Source organism: Scyliorhinus torazame, chromosome 29 (assembly GCF_047496885.1).
Source record: "Scyliorhinus torazame isolate Kashiwa2021f chromosome 29, sScyTor2.1, whole genome shotgun sequence".
Taxonomy (NCBI): Eukaryota; Metazoa; Chordata; class Chondrichthyes; order Carcharhiniformes; family Scyliorhinidae; genus Scyliorhinus; species Scyliorhinus torazame.
This window is the reverse complement of record NC_092735.1, coordinates 23,050,902-23,069,668: the sequence shown is the minus strand read 5'-3', so window position 1 is coordinate 23,069,668 and position 18,767 is coordinate 23,050,902. Positions and strand designations below refer to the sequence as shown.

The window sequence follows — 18,767 nt, the reverse complement described above, 5'->3', positions numbered from 1 at the left end:
CAGTGAGTGCAGTCTAATACAGCACTCACAGTGAGAGCACTCTAATACAGCACTCACTGTGAGAGCACTCTAATAAGCACGCACACAGAGAACACTCTAATACTGCACTTACAGTGAGAGAACTCTAACACAGCACTCACACAGAGAGCACCCTAATACAGCACGCACAGTGTCAGCACACTGATACAGCAGTCACAGTGAGAGAAATCTAATACAGCACTCACACAGAGAGCACCCTAATATAGTTCTCACAGTGAGAGCACTCTAATACAGCACTCACACAGAGAGCACCTTAATACAGCACTCACACAGACAGCACTATAATACAGCAGTCCCATTAGAGAGCACCCTAATACAGCACTCACACGAAGAGCACCCTAATACAGCACTCATAGTGAGAGCACACTAATACAGTACTCACAGTGAGAGCACCCTTATACAGCGCTCACAATGAGAGCACCTGAATACAGCACTCATTGTGAGAGCACCCTATTACAGCACTCACACAGAGAGCACTCTACTACCGTACTTGCAGTGGGAGAACTCTAATACAGCACTTACAGGGAGAGCGCTCTATTACAGCACTCACACAGACAGCACCCTAATACAACACTCAACCACAGAGCACTCTAATACAGCACTCACATAGCGAGCACTCTAATACAGCACTCACTGTGAGAGCACTCTAATAAGCACGCACACAGAGAACATTCTAATACTGCACTTACAGTGAGAGCACTCTAATACAGCACTCACAGTGAGAGACCTTTAATACAGCACTCACACAGAGAGCACCCTAATACAGTTCTCACAATGAGAGCACTCTAATACAGCACTCACACAGAATGGACCCTAAAACAGCACTCACACAGAGAGCACACTAATACAGCACACACAGTGAGAGCACTCTAATACAGCACTCACAGTGAGAGCAATCTAATACAGCACTCACACAGAGCGCACCCTAATACAGCACTCACACAGACAGCACTATAATACAGCAGTCCCATTAGAGAGCACCCTAATACAGCACTCACACGAAGAGCACCCTAATACAGCACTCATAGTGAGAACACTCTAATACAGTACTCACAGTGGGAGCACTCTAATACAGCACTCACACAGAGAGCACCCGAATACAGAACTCACCCAGTGAGCACTCTAATACAGCACCCACATAAAGAACACTCAAATACAGCACTCATAGTGAGAGCACTATAATACAGCACTCACAGTGAGAGCACGCTAATACAGTACTCACACAGAGAGCACCCTAATACAGAGCTCATCCAGTAAGCTCTCTAATACAGCACTCACAAAGAGAGCACTCAAATACAGCACTCACAGTGAGAGCACTATAATACAGCACTCACAGTGAGAGCACTCTAATACAGCACTGACACAGAGAGGACTCTAGTACAGCACTCAGAGTGAGAGCAATCTAATACAGAACTCATAGTGTGAGCACTCTAATACAGCACTTACAAAGAGAGCACTCTAATACAGCACTTGCAGTGAGGGCACCGTAATATAGCACTCACAGTGAGAGCATTCTAATACAGCACTCGCACAGAGAGAACTCTGAGACTGCACTCACAGTGAAGAGCACTCTAATACAGCACTCACACAGAGAGAACTTGAATGCAGCACTCACACATAAAGCACTCTAATACTGCACTCACTGTGAGAGCACTCTAAAAGAACACTCACAGTGAGAGCACTCTAATGCCGCACTCACAGTGAGAGCACTCTAATACAGCACTGACAGTGAGAGCACTCTAATACAGCACTCACACAGAGATCACACTAATACAGCACTCACAGTGAGAGCACGTTAAAACAGCAATCACAGTAAGTGTACTCTAATACAGCACTCACAATGAGAGCACTCGTATACAGCGCTCACACAGAGAGCACTCTAATGCAGAACTCACACATAAAGCAATCTAATACAGCACTCACAGTGAGAGTACTCTAATACAGCGCTCACAGTGAGAGCACTCTAATACAGCACCCACACAGAGAGCTCTCTATTGTAGCACTCACACATAAAGAACTCTATTACAGCACTCACAATGAGAGCACTCTAAAAGAGCACTCACAGTGAGAGCACTCTAATACAGCAGCCACACAGAGTGCTCTCTATTGCAGCACTTACACACAAAGCACTCTAAAAGAGCACTCACAGTGAGAGTACTCTAAAACAGCACTCACAGAAAGCACCCTAATACAGCACTCACAATGTGACCACTCTAATACAGCACTCACAGTGAGAGCACTCCAATACAGCACTCACAGTGAAAGCACATTATACAGCACTCTCAGGGAGTGCACTGTACTACAGCACTCACACAAAGAGCATTCTAATACAGCACTCACAGTGAGAGCACTCTAATACAGCACTCACACAGATAGCACCCTAATACAGCACTCACACAGACAGCACTCTAATACAGCACTCACATAGAGAGCACTCAAATACAGCACTCACAGTGAGAGCACTATAATACAGCACTCACAGTGAGAGCACTCTAATACAGCACTCCCACAGAAAGCACTCTAATACAGCACTCACAGTGAAAGCATTCTAATACAGCACTCACACAGAGTGACTCTTATACAGCACTCACAGTGAGAGCAATCTAATACAGAACTCATAGTGAGAGCCCTCTAATCTAGCACTCACAAAGAGAGCACTCTAACACAGTACTTGCAGTGAGGGCACTGTAATACAGCACTCACAGTGAGAGCACCCTAATACAGCACTGACAGTGAGAGCACTCTAATACAGCACTCACAGTGAAAGCACTTAATGCAGCACTCACACAGAGTGACTCTAATACAGCACTCACAGTGAGACAATCTAATACAGAACTCATAGTGAGAGCACTCTAATACAGCACTCACAAAGAGAGCACTCTAATTCAGCACTTGCAGTGAGGGCACCGTAATACAGCACTCACAGTGAGAGCACCCTAATACAGCATTGACAGTGAGAGCACTCTAATACAGCACTCACAGTGAAAGCACTCTAATACAGCACTCACACAGAGCAACTCTAATACAGCACTCACAGTGAGAGCAATCTAATACAGAACTCACAGTGAGAGCACTCTAATACAGCACTCATTGTGAGAGCACACTAATACAGCACTCACACAGAGAGCATCCTAATACATCACTCACACAGAGAGCACTCTAATACAGCACTCACAGTGAGAGCACTCTCATACAGCACTCAGAGTGAGGGCACGCTAATACAGCACTCATACAGAGAGCACCCAAATACAGCACTCGTACAGACAGCAGTTTAATACAGCACTCCCATTAGAGAGCACCCTAATACAGCACTCACACAGAGAACACCCTAAAACAGCACACATAGTGAGAGCACCCTAATACAGCACTTACTCATAGAGCACCCTAATACAGCACTCACAGTGAGAGCACTCTGATACAACACTTGCACAGAGTGCACCCTAATACAGCACTCACAATGAGAGCACCGTAATACATCACTCACACAGAGAGCACTCTGATACTGCACTGACAGTGAGTGCACTCTAATACAGCACTCAAAATGAGAGCACTCTAATACAGCACTCAGTGTGAGAGCACTCTAATAAGCATGCACACAGTGCACACTCTAATACAGCACTCACAGTGAGAGAACTCTAATACAGCACTCACATAGAGAGAACTCTAATGCAGCACTCACACATAAAGCACTCTAATACTGCACTCTCAGTGAGAACACTCTAAAAGAGCACTCACAGTGTCAGCACTCTGATACAACACTTACAGTGAGATCACTCTAATACAGTTCTCACAGTGAGAGCACTCTAATACAGCACTCACACAGAGAGCAACCTAATACAGCACTCACACAGAGAGCACTCTAATACAGCACTCACAGTGAGGGCACTCTAATACAGCACTCACAGTGAGAGCACTCTAATACTGAACTCACAGTGTGAGCACTCTAATACAGCACTCACAGTGAGAGCTCTTTAATACAGCACTCACACAGAGAGGACTCTAATACAGCACTCACAGTGAGAGCAATCTAATGTAGAACTCATTGTGAGAGCACTCTAACACAGCACTTACAGTGAGAGCACTGTAATACAGCACTCACAGTGAGAGCACCGTAATACAGCACTCACAGTGAGACCATCCTCATACAATAATCACAGTGAGAGCACTCTAATACAGCACTCACACAGAGAGCACACTAATTCTGCACTCACAGTGAGAGCTCTCTAATACAGCACTCACATAGAGAGCACCCTAATACAGCACTCATTGTGAGAGCACACTAATACAGCACTCACACAAAGAGCAACCTAATACATCACTCACACAGAGAGCACTCTAATACAGCACTCACAGTGAGAGCACTCTAATACAGCACTCAGAGTGAGGGCACGCTAATACAGCACTCATACAGAGAGCACCCAAATACAGCACTCGTACAGACAGCAGTTTAATACAGCACTCCCATTAGAGAGCACCCTAATACAGCACTCACACAGAGAACACCCTAAAACAGCACACATAGTGAGAGCACCCTAATACAGCACTCACTCATAGAGCACCCTAATACAGCACTCACAGTGAGAGCACTCTGATACAACACTTGCACAGAGTGCACCCTAATACAGCACTCACAATGAGAGCACCGTAATACATCACTCACACAGAGAGCACTCTGATACTGCACTGACAGTGAGTGCACTCTAATACAGCACTCAAAATGAGAGCACTCTAATACAGCACTCAGTGTGAGAGCACTCTAATAAGCACGCACACAGTGCACACTCTAATACAGCACTCACAGTGAGAGAACTCTAATACAGCACTCACATAGAGAGAACTCTAATGCAGCACTCACACATAAAGCACTCTAATACTGCACTCTCAGTGAGAACACTCTAAAAGAGCACTCACAGTGTCAGCACTCTGATACAACACTTACAGTGAGATCACTCTAATACAGTTCTCACAGTGAGAGCACTCTAATACAGCACTCACACAGAGAGCAACCTAATACATCACTCACACAGAGAGCACTCTAATACAGCACTCACAATGAGACCACTCTAATACAGCACTCAGAGTGAGGGCACACTAATACAGCACTCACACAGAGAGCACCGTAATAAAGCACTCTTACAGTCAGCAGTTTAATACAGCACTCCCATTAGATAGCACCCTAATACAGCACTCACACAGAGAACACCCTCATACAGCACTCATAGTGAGAGCACCCTAATACAGCACTCACTCATAGAGCACCCCAATACAGCACTCACAGTGTGAGCACCCTAATACTGCACTCACAGTGAGAGCACCGTAATACACCACTCACACAGAGAGCACTCTGATGGCGCACTCACAGTGAGTGCACTCTAATACAGCACTCACAGTGAGAGCACCGTAATACAACACTCACACAGAGAGAACTCTGATACCGCACTCACAGTGAGTGCAGTCTAATACAGCACTCACAGTGAGAGCACTCTAATACAGCACTCACTGTGAGAGCACTCTAATAAGCACGCACACAGAGAACACTCTAATACTGCACTTACAGTGAGAGAACTCTAACACAGCACTCACACAGAGAGCACCCTAATACAGCACTCACAGTGTCAGCACACTGATACAGCAGTCACAGTGAGAGAAATCTAATACAGCACTCACACAGAGAGCACCCTAATATAGTTCTCACAGTGAGAGCACTCTAATACAGCACTCACACAGAGAGCACCTTAATACAGCACTCACACAGACAGCACTATAATACAGCAGTCCCATTAGAGAGCACCCTAATACAGCACTCACACGAAGAGCACCCTAATACAGCACTCATAGTGAGAGCACACTAATACAGTACTCACAGTGAGAGCACCCTTATACAGCGCTCACAATGAGAGCACCTGAATACAGCACTCATTGTGAGAGCACCCTATTACAGCACTCACACAGAGAGCACTCTACTACCGTACTTGCAGTGGGAGAACTCTAATACAGCACTTACAGGGAGAGCGCTCTATTACAGCACTCACACAGACAGCACCCTAATACAACACTCAACCACAGAGCACTCTAATACAGCACTTACATAGCGAGCACTCTAATACAGCACTCACTGTGAGAGCACTCTAATAAGCACGCACACAGAGAACATTCTAATACTGCACTTACAGTGAGAGCACTCTAATACAGCACTCACAGTGAGAGACCTTTAATACAGCACTCACACAGAGAGCACCCTAATACAGTTCTCACAATGAGAGCACTCTAATACAGCACTCACACAGAATGGACCCTAAAACAGCACTCACACAGAGAGCACACTAATACAGCACACACAGTGAGAGCACTCTAATACAGCACTCACAGTGAGAGCAATCTAATACAGCACTCACACAGAGCGCACCCTAATACAGCACTCACACAGACAGCACTATAATACAGCAGTCCCATTAGAGAGCACCCTAATACAGCACTCACACGAAGAGCACCCTAATACAGCACTCATAGTGAGAACACTCTAATACAGTACTCACAGTGGGAGCACTCTAATACAGCACTCACACAGAGAGCACCCGAATACAGAACTCACCCAGTGAGCACTCTAATACAGCACCCACATAAAGAACACTCAAATACAGCACTCATAGTGAGAGCACTATAATACAGCACTCACAGTGAGAGCACGCTAATACAGTACTCACACAGAGAGCACCCTAATACAGAGCTCATCCAGTAAGCTCTCTAATACAGCACTCACAAAGAGAGCACTCAAATACAGCACTCACAGTGAGAGCACTATAATACAGCACTCACAGTGAGAGCACTCTAATACAGCACTGACACAGAGAGGACTCTAGTACAGCACTCAGAGTGAGAGCAATCTAATACAGAACTCATAGTGTGAGCACTCTAATACAGCACTTACAAAGAGAGCACTCTAATACAGCACTTGCAGTGAGGGCACCGTAATATAGCACTCACAGTGAGAGCATTCTAATACAGCACTCGCACAGAGAGAACTCTGAGACTGCACTCACAGTGAAGAGCACTCTAATACAGCACTCACACAGAGAGAACTTGAATGCAGCACTCACACATAAAGCACTCTAATACTGCACTCACTGTGAGAGCACTCTAAAAGAACACTCACAGTGAGAGCACTCTAATGCCGCACTCACAGTGAGAGCACTCTAATACAGCACTGACAGTGAGAGCACTCTAATACAGCACTCACACAGAGATCACACTAATACTGCACTCACAGTGAGAGCACGTTAAAACAGCAATCACAGTAAGTGTACTCTAATACAGCACTCACAATGAGAGCACTCGTATACAGCACTCACACAGAGAGCACTCTAATGCAGAACTCACACATAAAGCAATCTAATACAGCACTCACAGTGAGAGTACTCTAATACAGCGCTCACAGTGAGAGCACTCTAATACAGCACCCACACAGAGAGCTCTCTATTGTAGCACTCACACATAAAGAACTCTATTACAGCACTCACAATGAGAGCACTCTAAAAGAGCACTCACAGTGAGAGCACTCTAATACAGCAGCCACACAGAGTGCTCTCTATTGCAGCACTTACACACAAAGCACTCTAAAAGAGCACTCACAGTGAGAGTACTCTAAAACAGCACTCACAGAAAGCACCCTAATACAGCACTCACAATGTGACCACTCTAATACAGCACTCACAGTGAGAGCACTCCAATACAGCACTCACAGTGAAAGCACATTATACAGCACTCTCAGGGAGCGCACTGTACTACAGCACTCACACAAAGAGCATTCTAATACAGCACTCACAGTGAGAGCACTCTAATACAGCACTCACACAGATAGCACCCTAATACAGCACTCACACAGACAGCACTCTAATACAGCACTCACATAGAGAGCACTCAAATACAGCACTCACAGTGAGAGCACTATAATACAGCACTCACAGTGAGAGCACTCTAATACAGCACTCCCACAGAAAGCACTCTAATACAGCACTCACAGTGAAAGCATTCTAATACAGCACTCACACAGAGTGACTCTTATACAGCACTCACAGTGAGAGCAATCTAATACAGAACTCATAGTGAGAGCCCTCTAATCTAGCACTCACAAAGAGAGCACTCTAACACAGTACTTGCAGTGAGGGCACTGTAATACAGCACTCACAGTGAGAGCACCCTAATACAGCACTGACAGTGAGAGCACTCTAATACAGCACTCACAGTGAAAGCACTTAATGCAGCACTCACACAGAGTGACTCTAATACAGCACTCACAGTGAGACAATCTAATACAGAACTCATAGTGAGAGCACTCTAATACAGCACTCACAAAGAGAGCACTCTAATTCAGCACTTGCAGTGAGGGCACCGTAATACAGCACTCACAGTGAGAGCACCCTAATACAGCATTGACAGTGAGAGCACTCTAATACAGCACTCACAGTGAAAGCACTCTAATACAGCACTCACACAGAGCAACTCTAATACAGCACTCACAGTGAGAGCAATCTAATACAGAACTCACAGTGAGAGCACTCTAATACAGCACTCACAAAGAGAGCACTCTAATACAGCACTTGCAGTGAGGGCACCGTAATGCAGCACTCACAGTGAGAGCACCCTAATACAGCACTCACAGTGAGAGCACCCTAATACAGCACTGACACAGAGAGGGCCTTAGTTATTCAAGGTTGAGGAAGGCAGAATTCTGACAGTCTACGAAGAGGGAACAAACAGCTCGGACCAACAATCTTCTCTGACCCCCCTGATGTGCCGGTTCCTGATTTTCCCCTTTCCACCCATCCATCCCAGTATCCACATCTCATTAATATCCAGTTGTTGTTCCTCTTAGCCCGGGTTTCTGTCTTCTAGAACAAGGCCCGCCCCACTACCAGCTTCTAGATCCTTCCCTTCCGTAAAGGCCCAACTGGTTCTCAGGTGTCCTTTCGGGAAGGAAATCTGCCGTCCTTACCTGGTCTGGCCAACATCTGACTCCAGACCCACAGCAATGTTGTTGCCTCTTCACTGCCCCTCTGCGATGGCCTAACGAAACCCTCAGATCAAGGGCAACTCGAGATGGGCAAGAAATGCTGGACATGCTGGCGATACCCACATCCATAAGACATAGGAGCAGAATTAGGCCATTCGGCCCATCAAGTCTGCTCCGCCATTCGATCATGGCTGATATTTTTCTCATCCCCATTCTCCTGCCTTCGGGCAGCACGGTAGCACAAGTGGACAGCACTGTGGCTTCACAGCGCCAGGGTTCCAGGTTCGATTCCCCGCTGGGTCACTGTCTGTGCGGAGTCTACACGTTCTCCACGTGCCTGCGTGGGTTTCCTCCGGGTGCTCCGGTTTCCTCCCACAGTCCAAAGGTGTGCAGGTTCGGTGGATTGGCCGTGATAAATTGCCCTCAGTGACCCAAAAGGTTAGGAGGGATTATTGGGTTACGGGAATGGGGTGGAAGTGAGGGCTTAAGTGGGTCGGTGTCGACTCGATGGACCGAATGGCCTCCTTCTGCACTGTATGTCCAATGTTCTATGTTCTCCCCATAACCCCTGATCCCCTTATTAATCCAGGAACCTATCTATCTCTGTCTTAAAGACACTCAGTGATTTGGTCTCCACAGCCTTCTGCGGCAAAGAGTTCCACAGATTCACCACCCTCGGGCTGAAGACATTCCGCCTCATCTCAGTTTTTTTTTCATCCCATGAAAGAAAAAAGGAAAAACAATTTTTGTTGCTGTTACAGTCAGTGGTAACAGAAGGTAACAAATAGGCTTGAACTGACATGGAAACAACATGGATTATGGAGAAGTATGGATTAACATGGTCAACAGGGATAAATATAGATTAACATGTTTACCATGAATAAACCTAGAGTGTTAACCTGGGGGGAGCATAGTCGACATGAATGATTTTTGTTCATGTGTTAATCCTTTGCTAACATGAATTTGGCTTTGTTTTTTCAGGAGTGCATTGCAGCTGGAGGCAACACGTTCTGGAAGCAATGGAGAAGCCTTTATCCTACCTCGCGACACCTTCGGCAAGTTCCAGATTTTACAGCGTCCCAACACTTTCCATTGAAAACATATCCGGTAACAGCACCTTGGAGGCGGAAAGCATGCGCAGCGGGCGCGCCGTGCTGATTCCCGCCATTTATTTCACCGTGTGTGTCATCGGACTGAGTGGGAACACTCTCATCATTCACGTCATCCTCCACTACGCCAAAATGGAGTCAGTCACCAACCTCTACATTTTGAACCTCGCCATAGCTGACGAGCTCTTCATGCTGGGCCTGCCCTTCCTGGCCATCCAGCACGCCTTGTCCTACTGGCCTTTCGGCTCGCTAATGTGCCGATTGGTCATGACGGTGGATGGGATCAACCAGTTCACCAGCATCTTCTGCCTCACCGTGATGAGCATCGACCGATACATTGCCGTGGTGCACCCTGGGAAGTCCATCAGGTGGCGCAAACCCCACGTGGCTAAGATCATCAACGCCATGGTCTGGGCTATCTCCTTCGTGGTGGTCCTTCCGGTTGTCATCTTCTCGGATGTAAAGGCCGGCATGCACACCTGCAACATCAATTGGCCCGAGCCCATTATCATCTGGTCCACGGCATTCATCATTTATACGGCCACCCTGGGCTTCTTTGCCCCCCTGCTGGTCATTTGTCTCTGCTACCTTCTCATTGTGATCAAGGTGAAGTCCTCAGGCAAGAAGGTGAGGGCCAATTCCACCAAGAGGAAGAAATCGGAGCGGCGGGTGACCTGGATGGTGGTCATCGTGGTGGCCGCCTTCGTCTTCTGCTGGCTCCCTTTCTACGTCATGAACATAGTCAACCTTGTGTCCACCATGCCCTCGGAGCCCGCCTTGGTGGGCCTCTACTTCTTCGTGGTGGTGCTGTCGTACGCCAACAGCTGCGCCAACCCCATCATCTACGGCTTCCTCTCGGACAACTTCAAGCAAGGCTTCCGCAAGGTCCTGTGCCGGACCACCAGGAAGGTGGACGACAAGAATCCGGGCAGCAGAGGGACGGCCAGCACCTACATGGAGATGCGGCACATCAACAACATTGCCCAGAATGCCCAGGCGCAAGAGAACCTGCTGGCTGGCAGCCCGGAGCAGAAGATACCCAATGAAATCTTACCAAACTCAACCCAAAACGGGACACTGGAGATCAGCGACTTGTAAACCTTTGTGAAATATTGTGACTGCCCATATTGCTTTTCTGTAGCTGAATAAATCTGAATTTATCAAACCTTCTAGGCCATTTGACACGATGGGAACTGTACTGCCTAGTATTGAGTTCATGGGATTTACTGGGGGAAAGTTCCTTTGTTCGTACTCTGGTCCATGCTTCATTCCAAGGTGGTGACATTTGACCTCAGTGCCCCTCAGTTGGGGAAGGCGGGGCCAAAGGTCAATCAGGGTTTGATGCCAAGGAGCCCCAAGATCTTGCGTCCCAGCCATGTGGGCATCAAGCAGCTGGACAGCCGGGTCACGGGGCTATTGTTCACCCAACCCCGTAATAGTTGTCCCAGCGGGAGGGGGGGGGGGAGTGGGAGGGTGGGGGGGGGGTCAATTCCACAGTGACGGACCCGTTGGTCAGAGGCGAGTGCGTCGACCTGAAGGTCGGGTCCGAGCCTTCAGGAGGGAATGGGGCCAAATCGGAGGGAGGGGAGGGGACAGTCAGCCAAGGGGGTCGGCACATTAAGACATCGGGACACACGAGTACGAGAAAGGCAGGCGAATCGAGATATCCCCAGCTCGTTTGGGTTGAAAAATACATTTCACGAGCTCCGCAACCCAGTGATGTCTGCAACCCTATGTGCGTTAGGCCTGAATCAAGTGCCCGTATTGTATCACAGTATTTGTACCGCATTGTGGGGATATCTGTACCCCTCTGCTGGATAATATATGCATGCCAACTGGTTTCATAACGGTTATTGCCGTGGTTACCCTTTTTCTCTCGGTGGATTAAACTTTTCAAGCGACCAGGTCATTGTGTGTCATGTATCAGCTCGAGGATTCGTTCTGTCAACCCTTTCAGCGAGGGCTTCTTGCTATCCCACGTGTGGTGAATATGTAAACACGGAAGGCTTCCTTCCGCGGTTGAGGAGTTTTGGGGGAAGGCTAAACGAAAACCAGGAGCCCCAAGGAGCATTGGGCAACGTGGTAGGGGGAGGCCTTCCTTCCTTTTCCTCTGGAGCCCGATTCTAAAGCGTCATGGCGACAGAGTGGCAGAGGAGGAGGCTATCCGCCCCTTCTATTCCATGCCTGCTTTCTGTCGAGCAATCCACTCTCCCATCGTCCCGTCCCGTCCCCCCCATTTCTCAAGCCCTCCACAGCTTCACACCTGTGTCCCCTCTCGAGCCTGAAATCATGGGAACTGCTTTTCTTTGGGGAGAGTCCCATCAAACCTCTCCAAGGAGCAAAATGACCCCAGCATCTCCAGCCTAACCCTGCGGCTAAATTTCTTCATCGTTGCCGCCATTCTGGTTAATCCCCTCTCGGACTTGAAAATACTCATTGGTTTATGAGCGTCCGAACTCGGTCAGAGAAGCCTAAAGATTGACAACTCTCTTGGGGAATGAAATTTCTTCTCACACCAGTGCAAAATGGCTGACTCCTTATCCTTAGACTAAGGGGTTGTTGAGTGTTCCCGACTCTGGAGCCAGAGAAAAGCAATCTCTCGGAATCAACCCCGTCAAGCCCTCTATGAATTATCTATCTTTCGGTGAGATTACCCCTCACTCTAAACTCCAAAGAATTTGGATGCATAATTTCTCCTCTTGGGAGCCCCTCATCCCAGGGGCTGGATGGTGAGGAGGGTAGCAAAGAGGATAGGAGGACGGGAAGAGAGAAGGGTAGGGTGAATTACACACACAGAGGGTTTCCAGAGAATTCTCACACCTCAACTGCATTCATAGAATCTCTACAGCGCATAAGGAGGACATTCGGCCCATCGAGTCTGCACCGACCCTCCAAGAGAGCACTCTACCTGGATCCATTCCCGGCTGATCCCCGCAACCCCACACATTGACCGTGGCCAATTCACTTAACCGGCACATCTTTGGACTGTGCGGGGGAAACCGGAGCACCCGGAGGGAAACCCACACAGACACGGGTTAGAAGGTGCAAACTCCACACGGGCAGTCACTCGAGGCCAGGATCGAATCCGGGTCCCTGGCTCTGTGGGGCAGCAGTGCTAACACTGTGCCGTTGTGACGCTTTGAGGAACTGTGCATGTCGTGCCGACATTCTACCACAGTGCATTATCATTGAGCTATGGTGCCATGAATGTTGCCTCAACCCAAGGCATCGAGAGCGCAGCCTGAGACGGTCAAGGCCGCAATAGCTCGAACCTTGTACGCCACTCCAGGCAGGAGGGGGAGACTGGTATATGTGGGGGGCCACATTGGGCGGCTCCTTTTCAGCTTCTCGTTGTCGTAGCTGACCTGCCAACCAATCAGCACCCTTTTCTGCAATGTAAAGTGTTGTGATTGTTTGAAATCTGGCGTTCCTGTGTTTGTTCTGATGAGTGCAAGATGAAAAACTTTGGCAACATGTCCTTCTTTTCAACAATATTCATGTTGGTTGGGTATGTATTGAACATCTGACATAATTTCTGATGGGGAAGCCTTGAAGTATATTTCGGGGTATTTGAATGTTCAATGCAGGGAACCATAGGAACTGTTCCCCATCACCAATAAAGCGTCCCTCCCAGTCCATTGCAGTATTGCTCAGGAGGTTGGGGAGGGGGCGGGGAAAGATGTACGTACAGAGGGAAAAACTTTGCCTTCATTTGCTGGGTCCCCCCCCCCCCCCCCCCAACCTCAGCAAGTTAATACTGGGGCAGGTGAGGCCTTGGACAGGCTGTCTGCCCTTGCCCCAATTGAGCCCCTTTAGTGATCAATTATTGATCCCCCCTCTCCCCCCCCCCCCCCCAACCCCCAACCCTTCATTACTCTCCCCACCCTGAGGCCCCCAAAACCTACCTGTCCCTGGAATCCCGGGACACAGGCTCCGGGGACTGTGTGCAGTACCAGTCCAGCCCACTGCAGCTCCCTGCGCTGCAGGCACCAGTTATCCCTGTTGTCGAGGCCAATATGTTCAACATCCAGCAAAAATGGTGATTGTTGTTTGTGGGATCTTGCTGTGCATAAATGGGCTGCCAAGTTTCCTACAGTTCAACAGTGACTACACTACAGGACGCGTGTGCTCAGTCGATTAAAATCTTCAGGGCAGATCTGGCCAGCCTCCCCCCCCCCCCCCACCCCCCCGGGTGCCCCAGCAGCGTTGGCTGGCGAGCAAACCAAATGGCCGTTGACTTCGTCAGGAGGACCCCGCTGGCGGCCAATGGCGATCATGCTCCGCCTCTGGATAACCTACCATGGTTAGGGTGGGGGAAGAGGACTGGAAAATCCCGGCCCGAGATTGATAGACTTTTCTTAAGCAAGTCTATTAAGGGACGCGAATCAAAGGATGGTCGGTGCGGGTACGGTACAGATCAATCATGATCTGATAGCAGAACAGACCCGAAGAGTTTGATTACCCTATTCCAGATCTGACCCACTCTTCCTGATGCCTATTCAGCTCCGTCTACAGACACACTGGGCAGGATTTTGCGGCTGAATGACAACACCGGCGTGGGAACAGTGGTGGTTTACGACGTCACAATCGGCGCCGAACCCTCACTGATTCCGGGATCGCTGAGGGGCTAGCAGCGGCTCCAGTTGAAACTACCGGTTCCCGCAGCAAAAATGGGCGGGGCCATGGCTGCGCACGCGCAGGGCGACGACCAGCAGCGGCCGTACTGTACAGCATGGCGTCTGCCGCGCACGCACCCGACCTGCCAGATAGCGTCCCCATGTAACCCCCCTCGTCACCCCCAGACCACCTCCCCACCAGTCCCTCAGCCAGTCTGAAGCCCCCCCCCCCGGCCAGTGTCATGGCTTCCACCCCCCCCCCCCGGCCTGCGGCATGGCTCCCCCCCCCCAACTGTGGTTGACGTCTTCGAAAAGACCTCTGTGCTTAGCCTCTCACGCTGTCTCCATGTGCTTTAAAGTTGGAATTTTGGAAATATTGATGGCGATCGACAGGCCGCACCGTGCCCTGGCGCCGTTGCGGCGAGTAGGTGCCGGCAGATCCCGCTTCCGGGACCTACCCGGCTCACCACGCCTCGAACGATCTAACGGGATCTCATGAGTTGTCGCGATCAGAACCCCGCCCATTGTGGGCAGGGTCAAGTATTTGGAAAATCTGCAAATTAGAGTGAAACAGCTGGTCTCACTTTAACGTACAGCTCGCCTGATCTACTGAGTCCCTGGCATCAAACCCCTTCCCCTCGGAGACTTCAGGTGAGCGTCGTTCAGCGCTGCTCCCCACGCTTGGGGAACCCGCTGCTCAGACGAAACGTCACTTGGGGAGGGCCCTTGGGGATGCTCCGCCAGGGCATCGGAGGCCCCCAGGTGGTTGCTCTCTGGGCAGGGTGGCACCATGATATTGCAGCGTGGCAAGCCTGATATTACTCAGGTGGCTCTGGCAGGGGCAGTGCCAGGTGGGCTGTGCCAAAGTACCAGGCTGGCATTATTCCTGTGCTAGGGATCGGGCCTGGGGGTGGCCTGCCCATTGGTGCGGAAAGGTGCGGAATCCTCCACGCCTTCCGGGGCTAGGCCGGCGCCGGAGTGGTTGCCGCACGTCGGCCGGCGGGGAAGGGGCTTGGCGCCACGCCAGCCAGCGCCAAAGGGCCTCTGCCAGCCGGCACGAATTGGTGCAAGTGCGGGAGCGCCAGCGTGTGCTGGCGTCATCCCAGCGCATGCGCAGGGGGTGTTCATCTCCGCGTCGGCCATCGCGGAGGACCACAGCAGCCGACGCAGAAGAATAGAGTGCCCCCACGGCACAAGCCCGCCCGCGGATCGGTGGGCCCCAATCGTGTGCCAGGCCACCTTGGGGGCTCCTCCTGGGGCCAGATACCCCCGCGCCCCTCCGAGGACCCCGGAGGCCGCCCGCGCAGCCAGGTCCCGCTGGTAAGTACCTGGTGTAATATACGCCGGCGGGACCGGCCGAAAACGGGCGGCCACTCGGCCCATCGCGGGCTGGGGGTAGGCCGCCGACTGGCGCGGCGCGATTCCCGCCCCCGCCAAATCTCTGGCACCGGAGAATTCGGCAGCCGGCAGGGGTGGGATTCACGCCGCCCTCCCCGGTGGTTCTCCGACCCAGCGGGGGGGGGGTCAGAGAATCCCTCCCCTCCCCCGTGTCCGTATTAAACCATCCACTTTCCTTTCATCACGATTCAATAACATTGACCTGGTTGACGTGTACAAATTTAAGAGGGATACAGATAGGGCAGATAGGCACCTTGCCCATTAGCGGAGGGGTCCTTAACCAGGGGGCACAGGTTTAAGAGGATGCTGGAATCTGAAACGAAAACAGAAAATGCTGGACAATCTCAGCAGGTCTGGCAGCCTCTGTGGAAAGGGAAGCGAGCTGATATTTCGAGTCTGGATGACTCTTTGTCAACGCAGTTTCGACAGAGAGTCGTCCAGACTCGAAACGTCAGCTCCCTCCTCTCTCCACAGAGGCTGTCAGACCTGCTGAGATTGTCCAGCATTTTCTGTTTCTGGCACGGATCTAAGGCAGGAGATTTAGTGGGGATTTGAGGAACATCTTTTTTCACCCCGAGGGCGGTGGGAAGCTGGAACTCGCTGCCTGACAGGGCGGTGGGGGCGATGGGAACCCCCGCAACATTTCAGCAGCATTTAGACGCGCACTTGAAACGCCGTCGCGTACACGGCTACGGACCTAGAGCTGGGAAATGGGATTAGAGTGGATAGGTGCTTGAGCAAACACGATGGGCCGAAGAGCCTCATTCCGTGCAGCAAAACAAAATGACTCCTTAACTTAGGATCTTCACTCTGACACGCATCACCCAAAACCTCCATCTGTACTGTCTCTCAAAATGCTGACTAGTACGGTTGCTAAGCAACAGCTGGCACACGTATCATTTTCGGAGCAACTTCAATTAACAACGAGAGTTTGATAAGATGCAAATGGGCGACAACCTTGTTCAGCGGCGGTCTCGGCTAATGAGGTTTTTCATTTAATGCTTTTGACATTTAGAATGGGGTTCGGGTGAATTAGCGAGGACATAAAGCCTAATTCTGGTTGGAGTTAATTGTTAGACTCTCCAATTCGTATCTTGTTATATTTCATCTTCAGCATTGACATCTGGGAATTATGTAGAATTACACGGAGCTTAAAGCACAATAGAAACAGGCCGTTTGGCCCAACTGGTTTATGCTGGTACGTATGTTCAACACACACCTCTTCCCACCCTTCTTCGTTGCATCCTAACAATATAATTCCTTCCCGCTCCCACCGCACTAGGGGTACATCTGCGCAGTTCGCTCCGGTACTTATTCAGGCGGTGATTCCATACTCTAAGCACGGCAACACAGTGGTCAGCTCTGCTGCCTCACAGCGCCAGGGACCCAGGTTTGATTCAGTTGGGTGACTGTCTGTGTGGAGCTTGTACATTCGCCCCCTGTCTGCGTGAGTTTCTTCCGGGTGCTCCGGTTTCCTCTCACAGTCCAAAGATATGCAGGCTAGGTGGATTGGCCCTGCTAACTTGTCCCTTAGCGTCCAAAGATATGCAGGTTAGGTGGATTGGCCGTGCCAAATTGCCCCTCAGTGCCTGTAGCGCACAAAGACGCCCGAGAGACGAATAGAGGTGAAGTCGATGAGGCTTTATTAAGCGTGACTCGTTCCCCGCAGTTCAGCAACAGACTGGAGCTGCGGGGAGAATTCCTGGTTCTTATACTCCGCCTTCAGGGCGGAGCTAGAGATCAACAGCCAACCAGGACCCGGGATCTGTCAGCCAATGACATCACGGCTTCACAGTCCCACATGACCCCTAATGCATACTACCACATTCACCCCTTGTTAAAATGAACCCGGCGGGGTGGTGCTTCGCATGGTGGTAGGGGTTTACAAGGCTGGTCCTGGGAGGAAAAAAACTTTTGCATGTCATTACAGTGCCCTACACTGGGCTATGTACAGAGTTTTTTTGTTTTGAACAATTTACAGTATTCGTAAGAGGGAAAAGGAAAAAAAACATTCTCGTTAAAGTCCACAACATTCTAGTGTTACACCGATGCCACGAGTCGGGCGGGCGGTCTGGTCGTCCTTGTCGATCGCCTCAGCCCCGGTGGTGGTGGTGCTTGTTCCAGTGTTGTCGCCTCCGGGAGCTTTACGGTTTCTGCTTCAGCTTCACTTCTGGTCGGACCTGGGAGGAGGACCGATCCTCCCGGGAAGGGGGCTGTCGCGGGGTGCGCCGGTGGCAGGGAGGGGGTGATTGGTGTCGAGGGGGTGTGTGTGTTGCCGGCGGGCGCCAGATCTCTCAGGGAGGCCGTGTCCTGTCGGCCGGCGGGGTACTCCACGTAGGCGTACTGCGGGTTCGCGTGGAGGAGGTGAACCCTCTCGACCAACGGGTCCGACTTGTGCACCCGCACATGTTTCCGGAGCAAGATGGGTCCTGGGGCCGCCAGCCAGGTCAGCAGCGACGTTCCAGAGGAGGACTTCCTGGGGAAGACAAGGAGGCGCTCATGAGGCGTTTGGTTAGTGGTGGTACACAGTAGCGACCGGATGGAGTGGAGACCTCCTGCCACCGTGAAACTGGGAGATCCCTGGACCGTAGGGCC

The 18,767-nt window shown here is 50.4% G+C and overlaps 1 protein-coding gene across 1 annotated transcript in view; it reads left to right on the top strand.

Moving 5' to 3' along the window:
* The window catches only part of LOC140403932 (somatostatin receptor type 5-like), a 99,942-nt gene extending 88,340 nt beyond the window's left edge, over positions 1 to 11,602 (top strand). Inside the window, exon 2 of the mRNA XM_072492198.1 lies at positions 10,031 to 11,602. Coding sequence (XP_072348299.1) covers positions 10,069 to 11,256 — 1,188 coding nt within the window. The 5' untranslated portion in view covers positions 10,031 to 10,068 and the 3' untranslated portion in view covers positions 11,257 to 11,602. The remainder of the gene's footprint in view (positions 1 to 10,030) is intronic.
* The last annotated feature ends 7,165 nt before the right edge of the window (positions 11,603 to 18,767 follow it).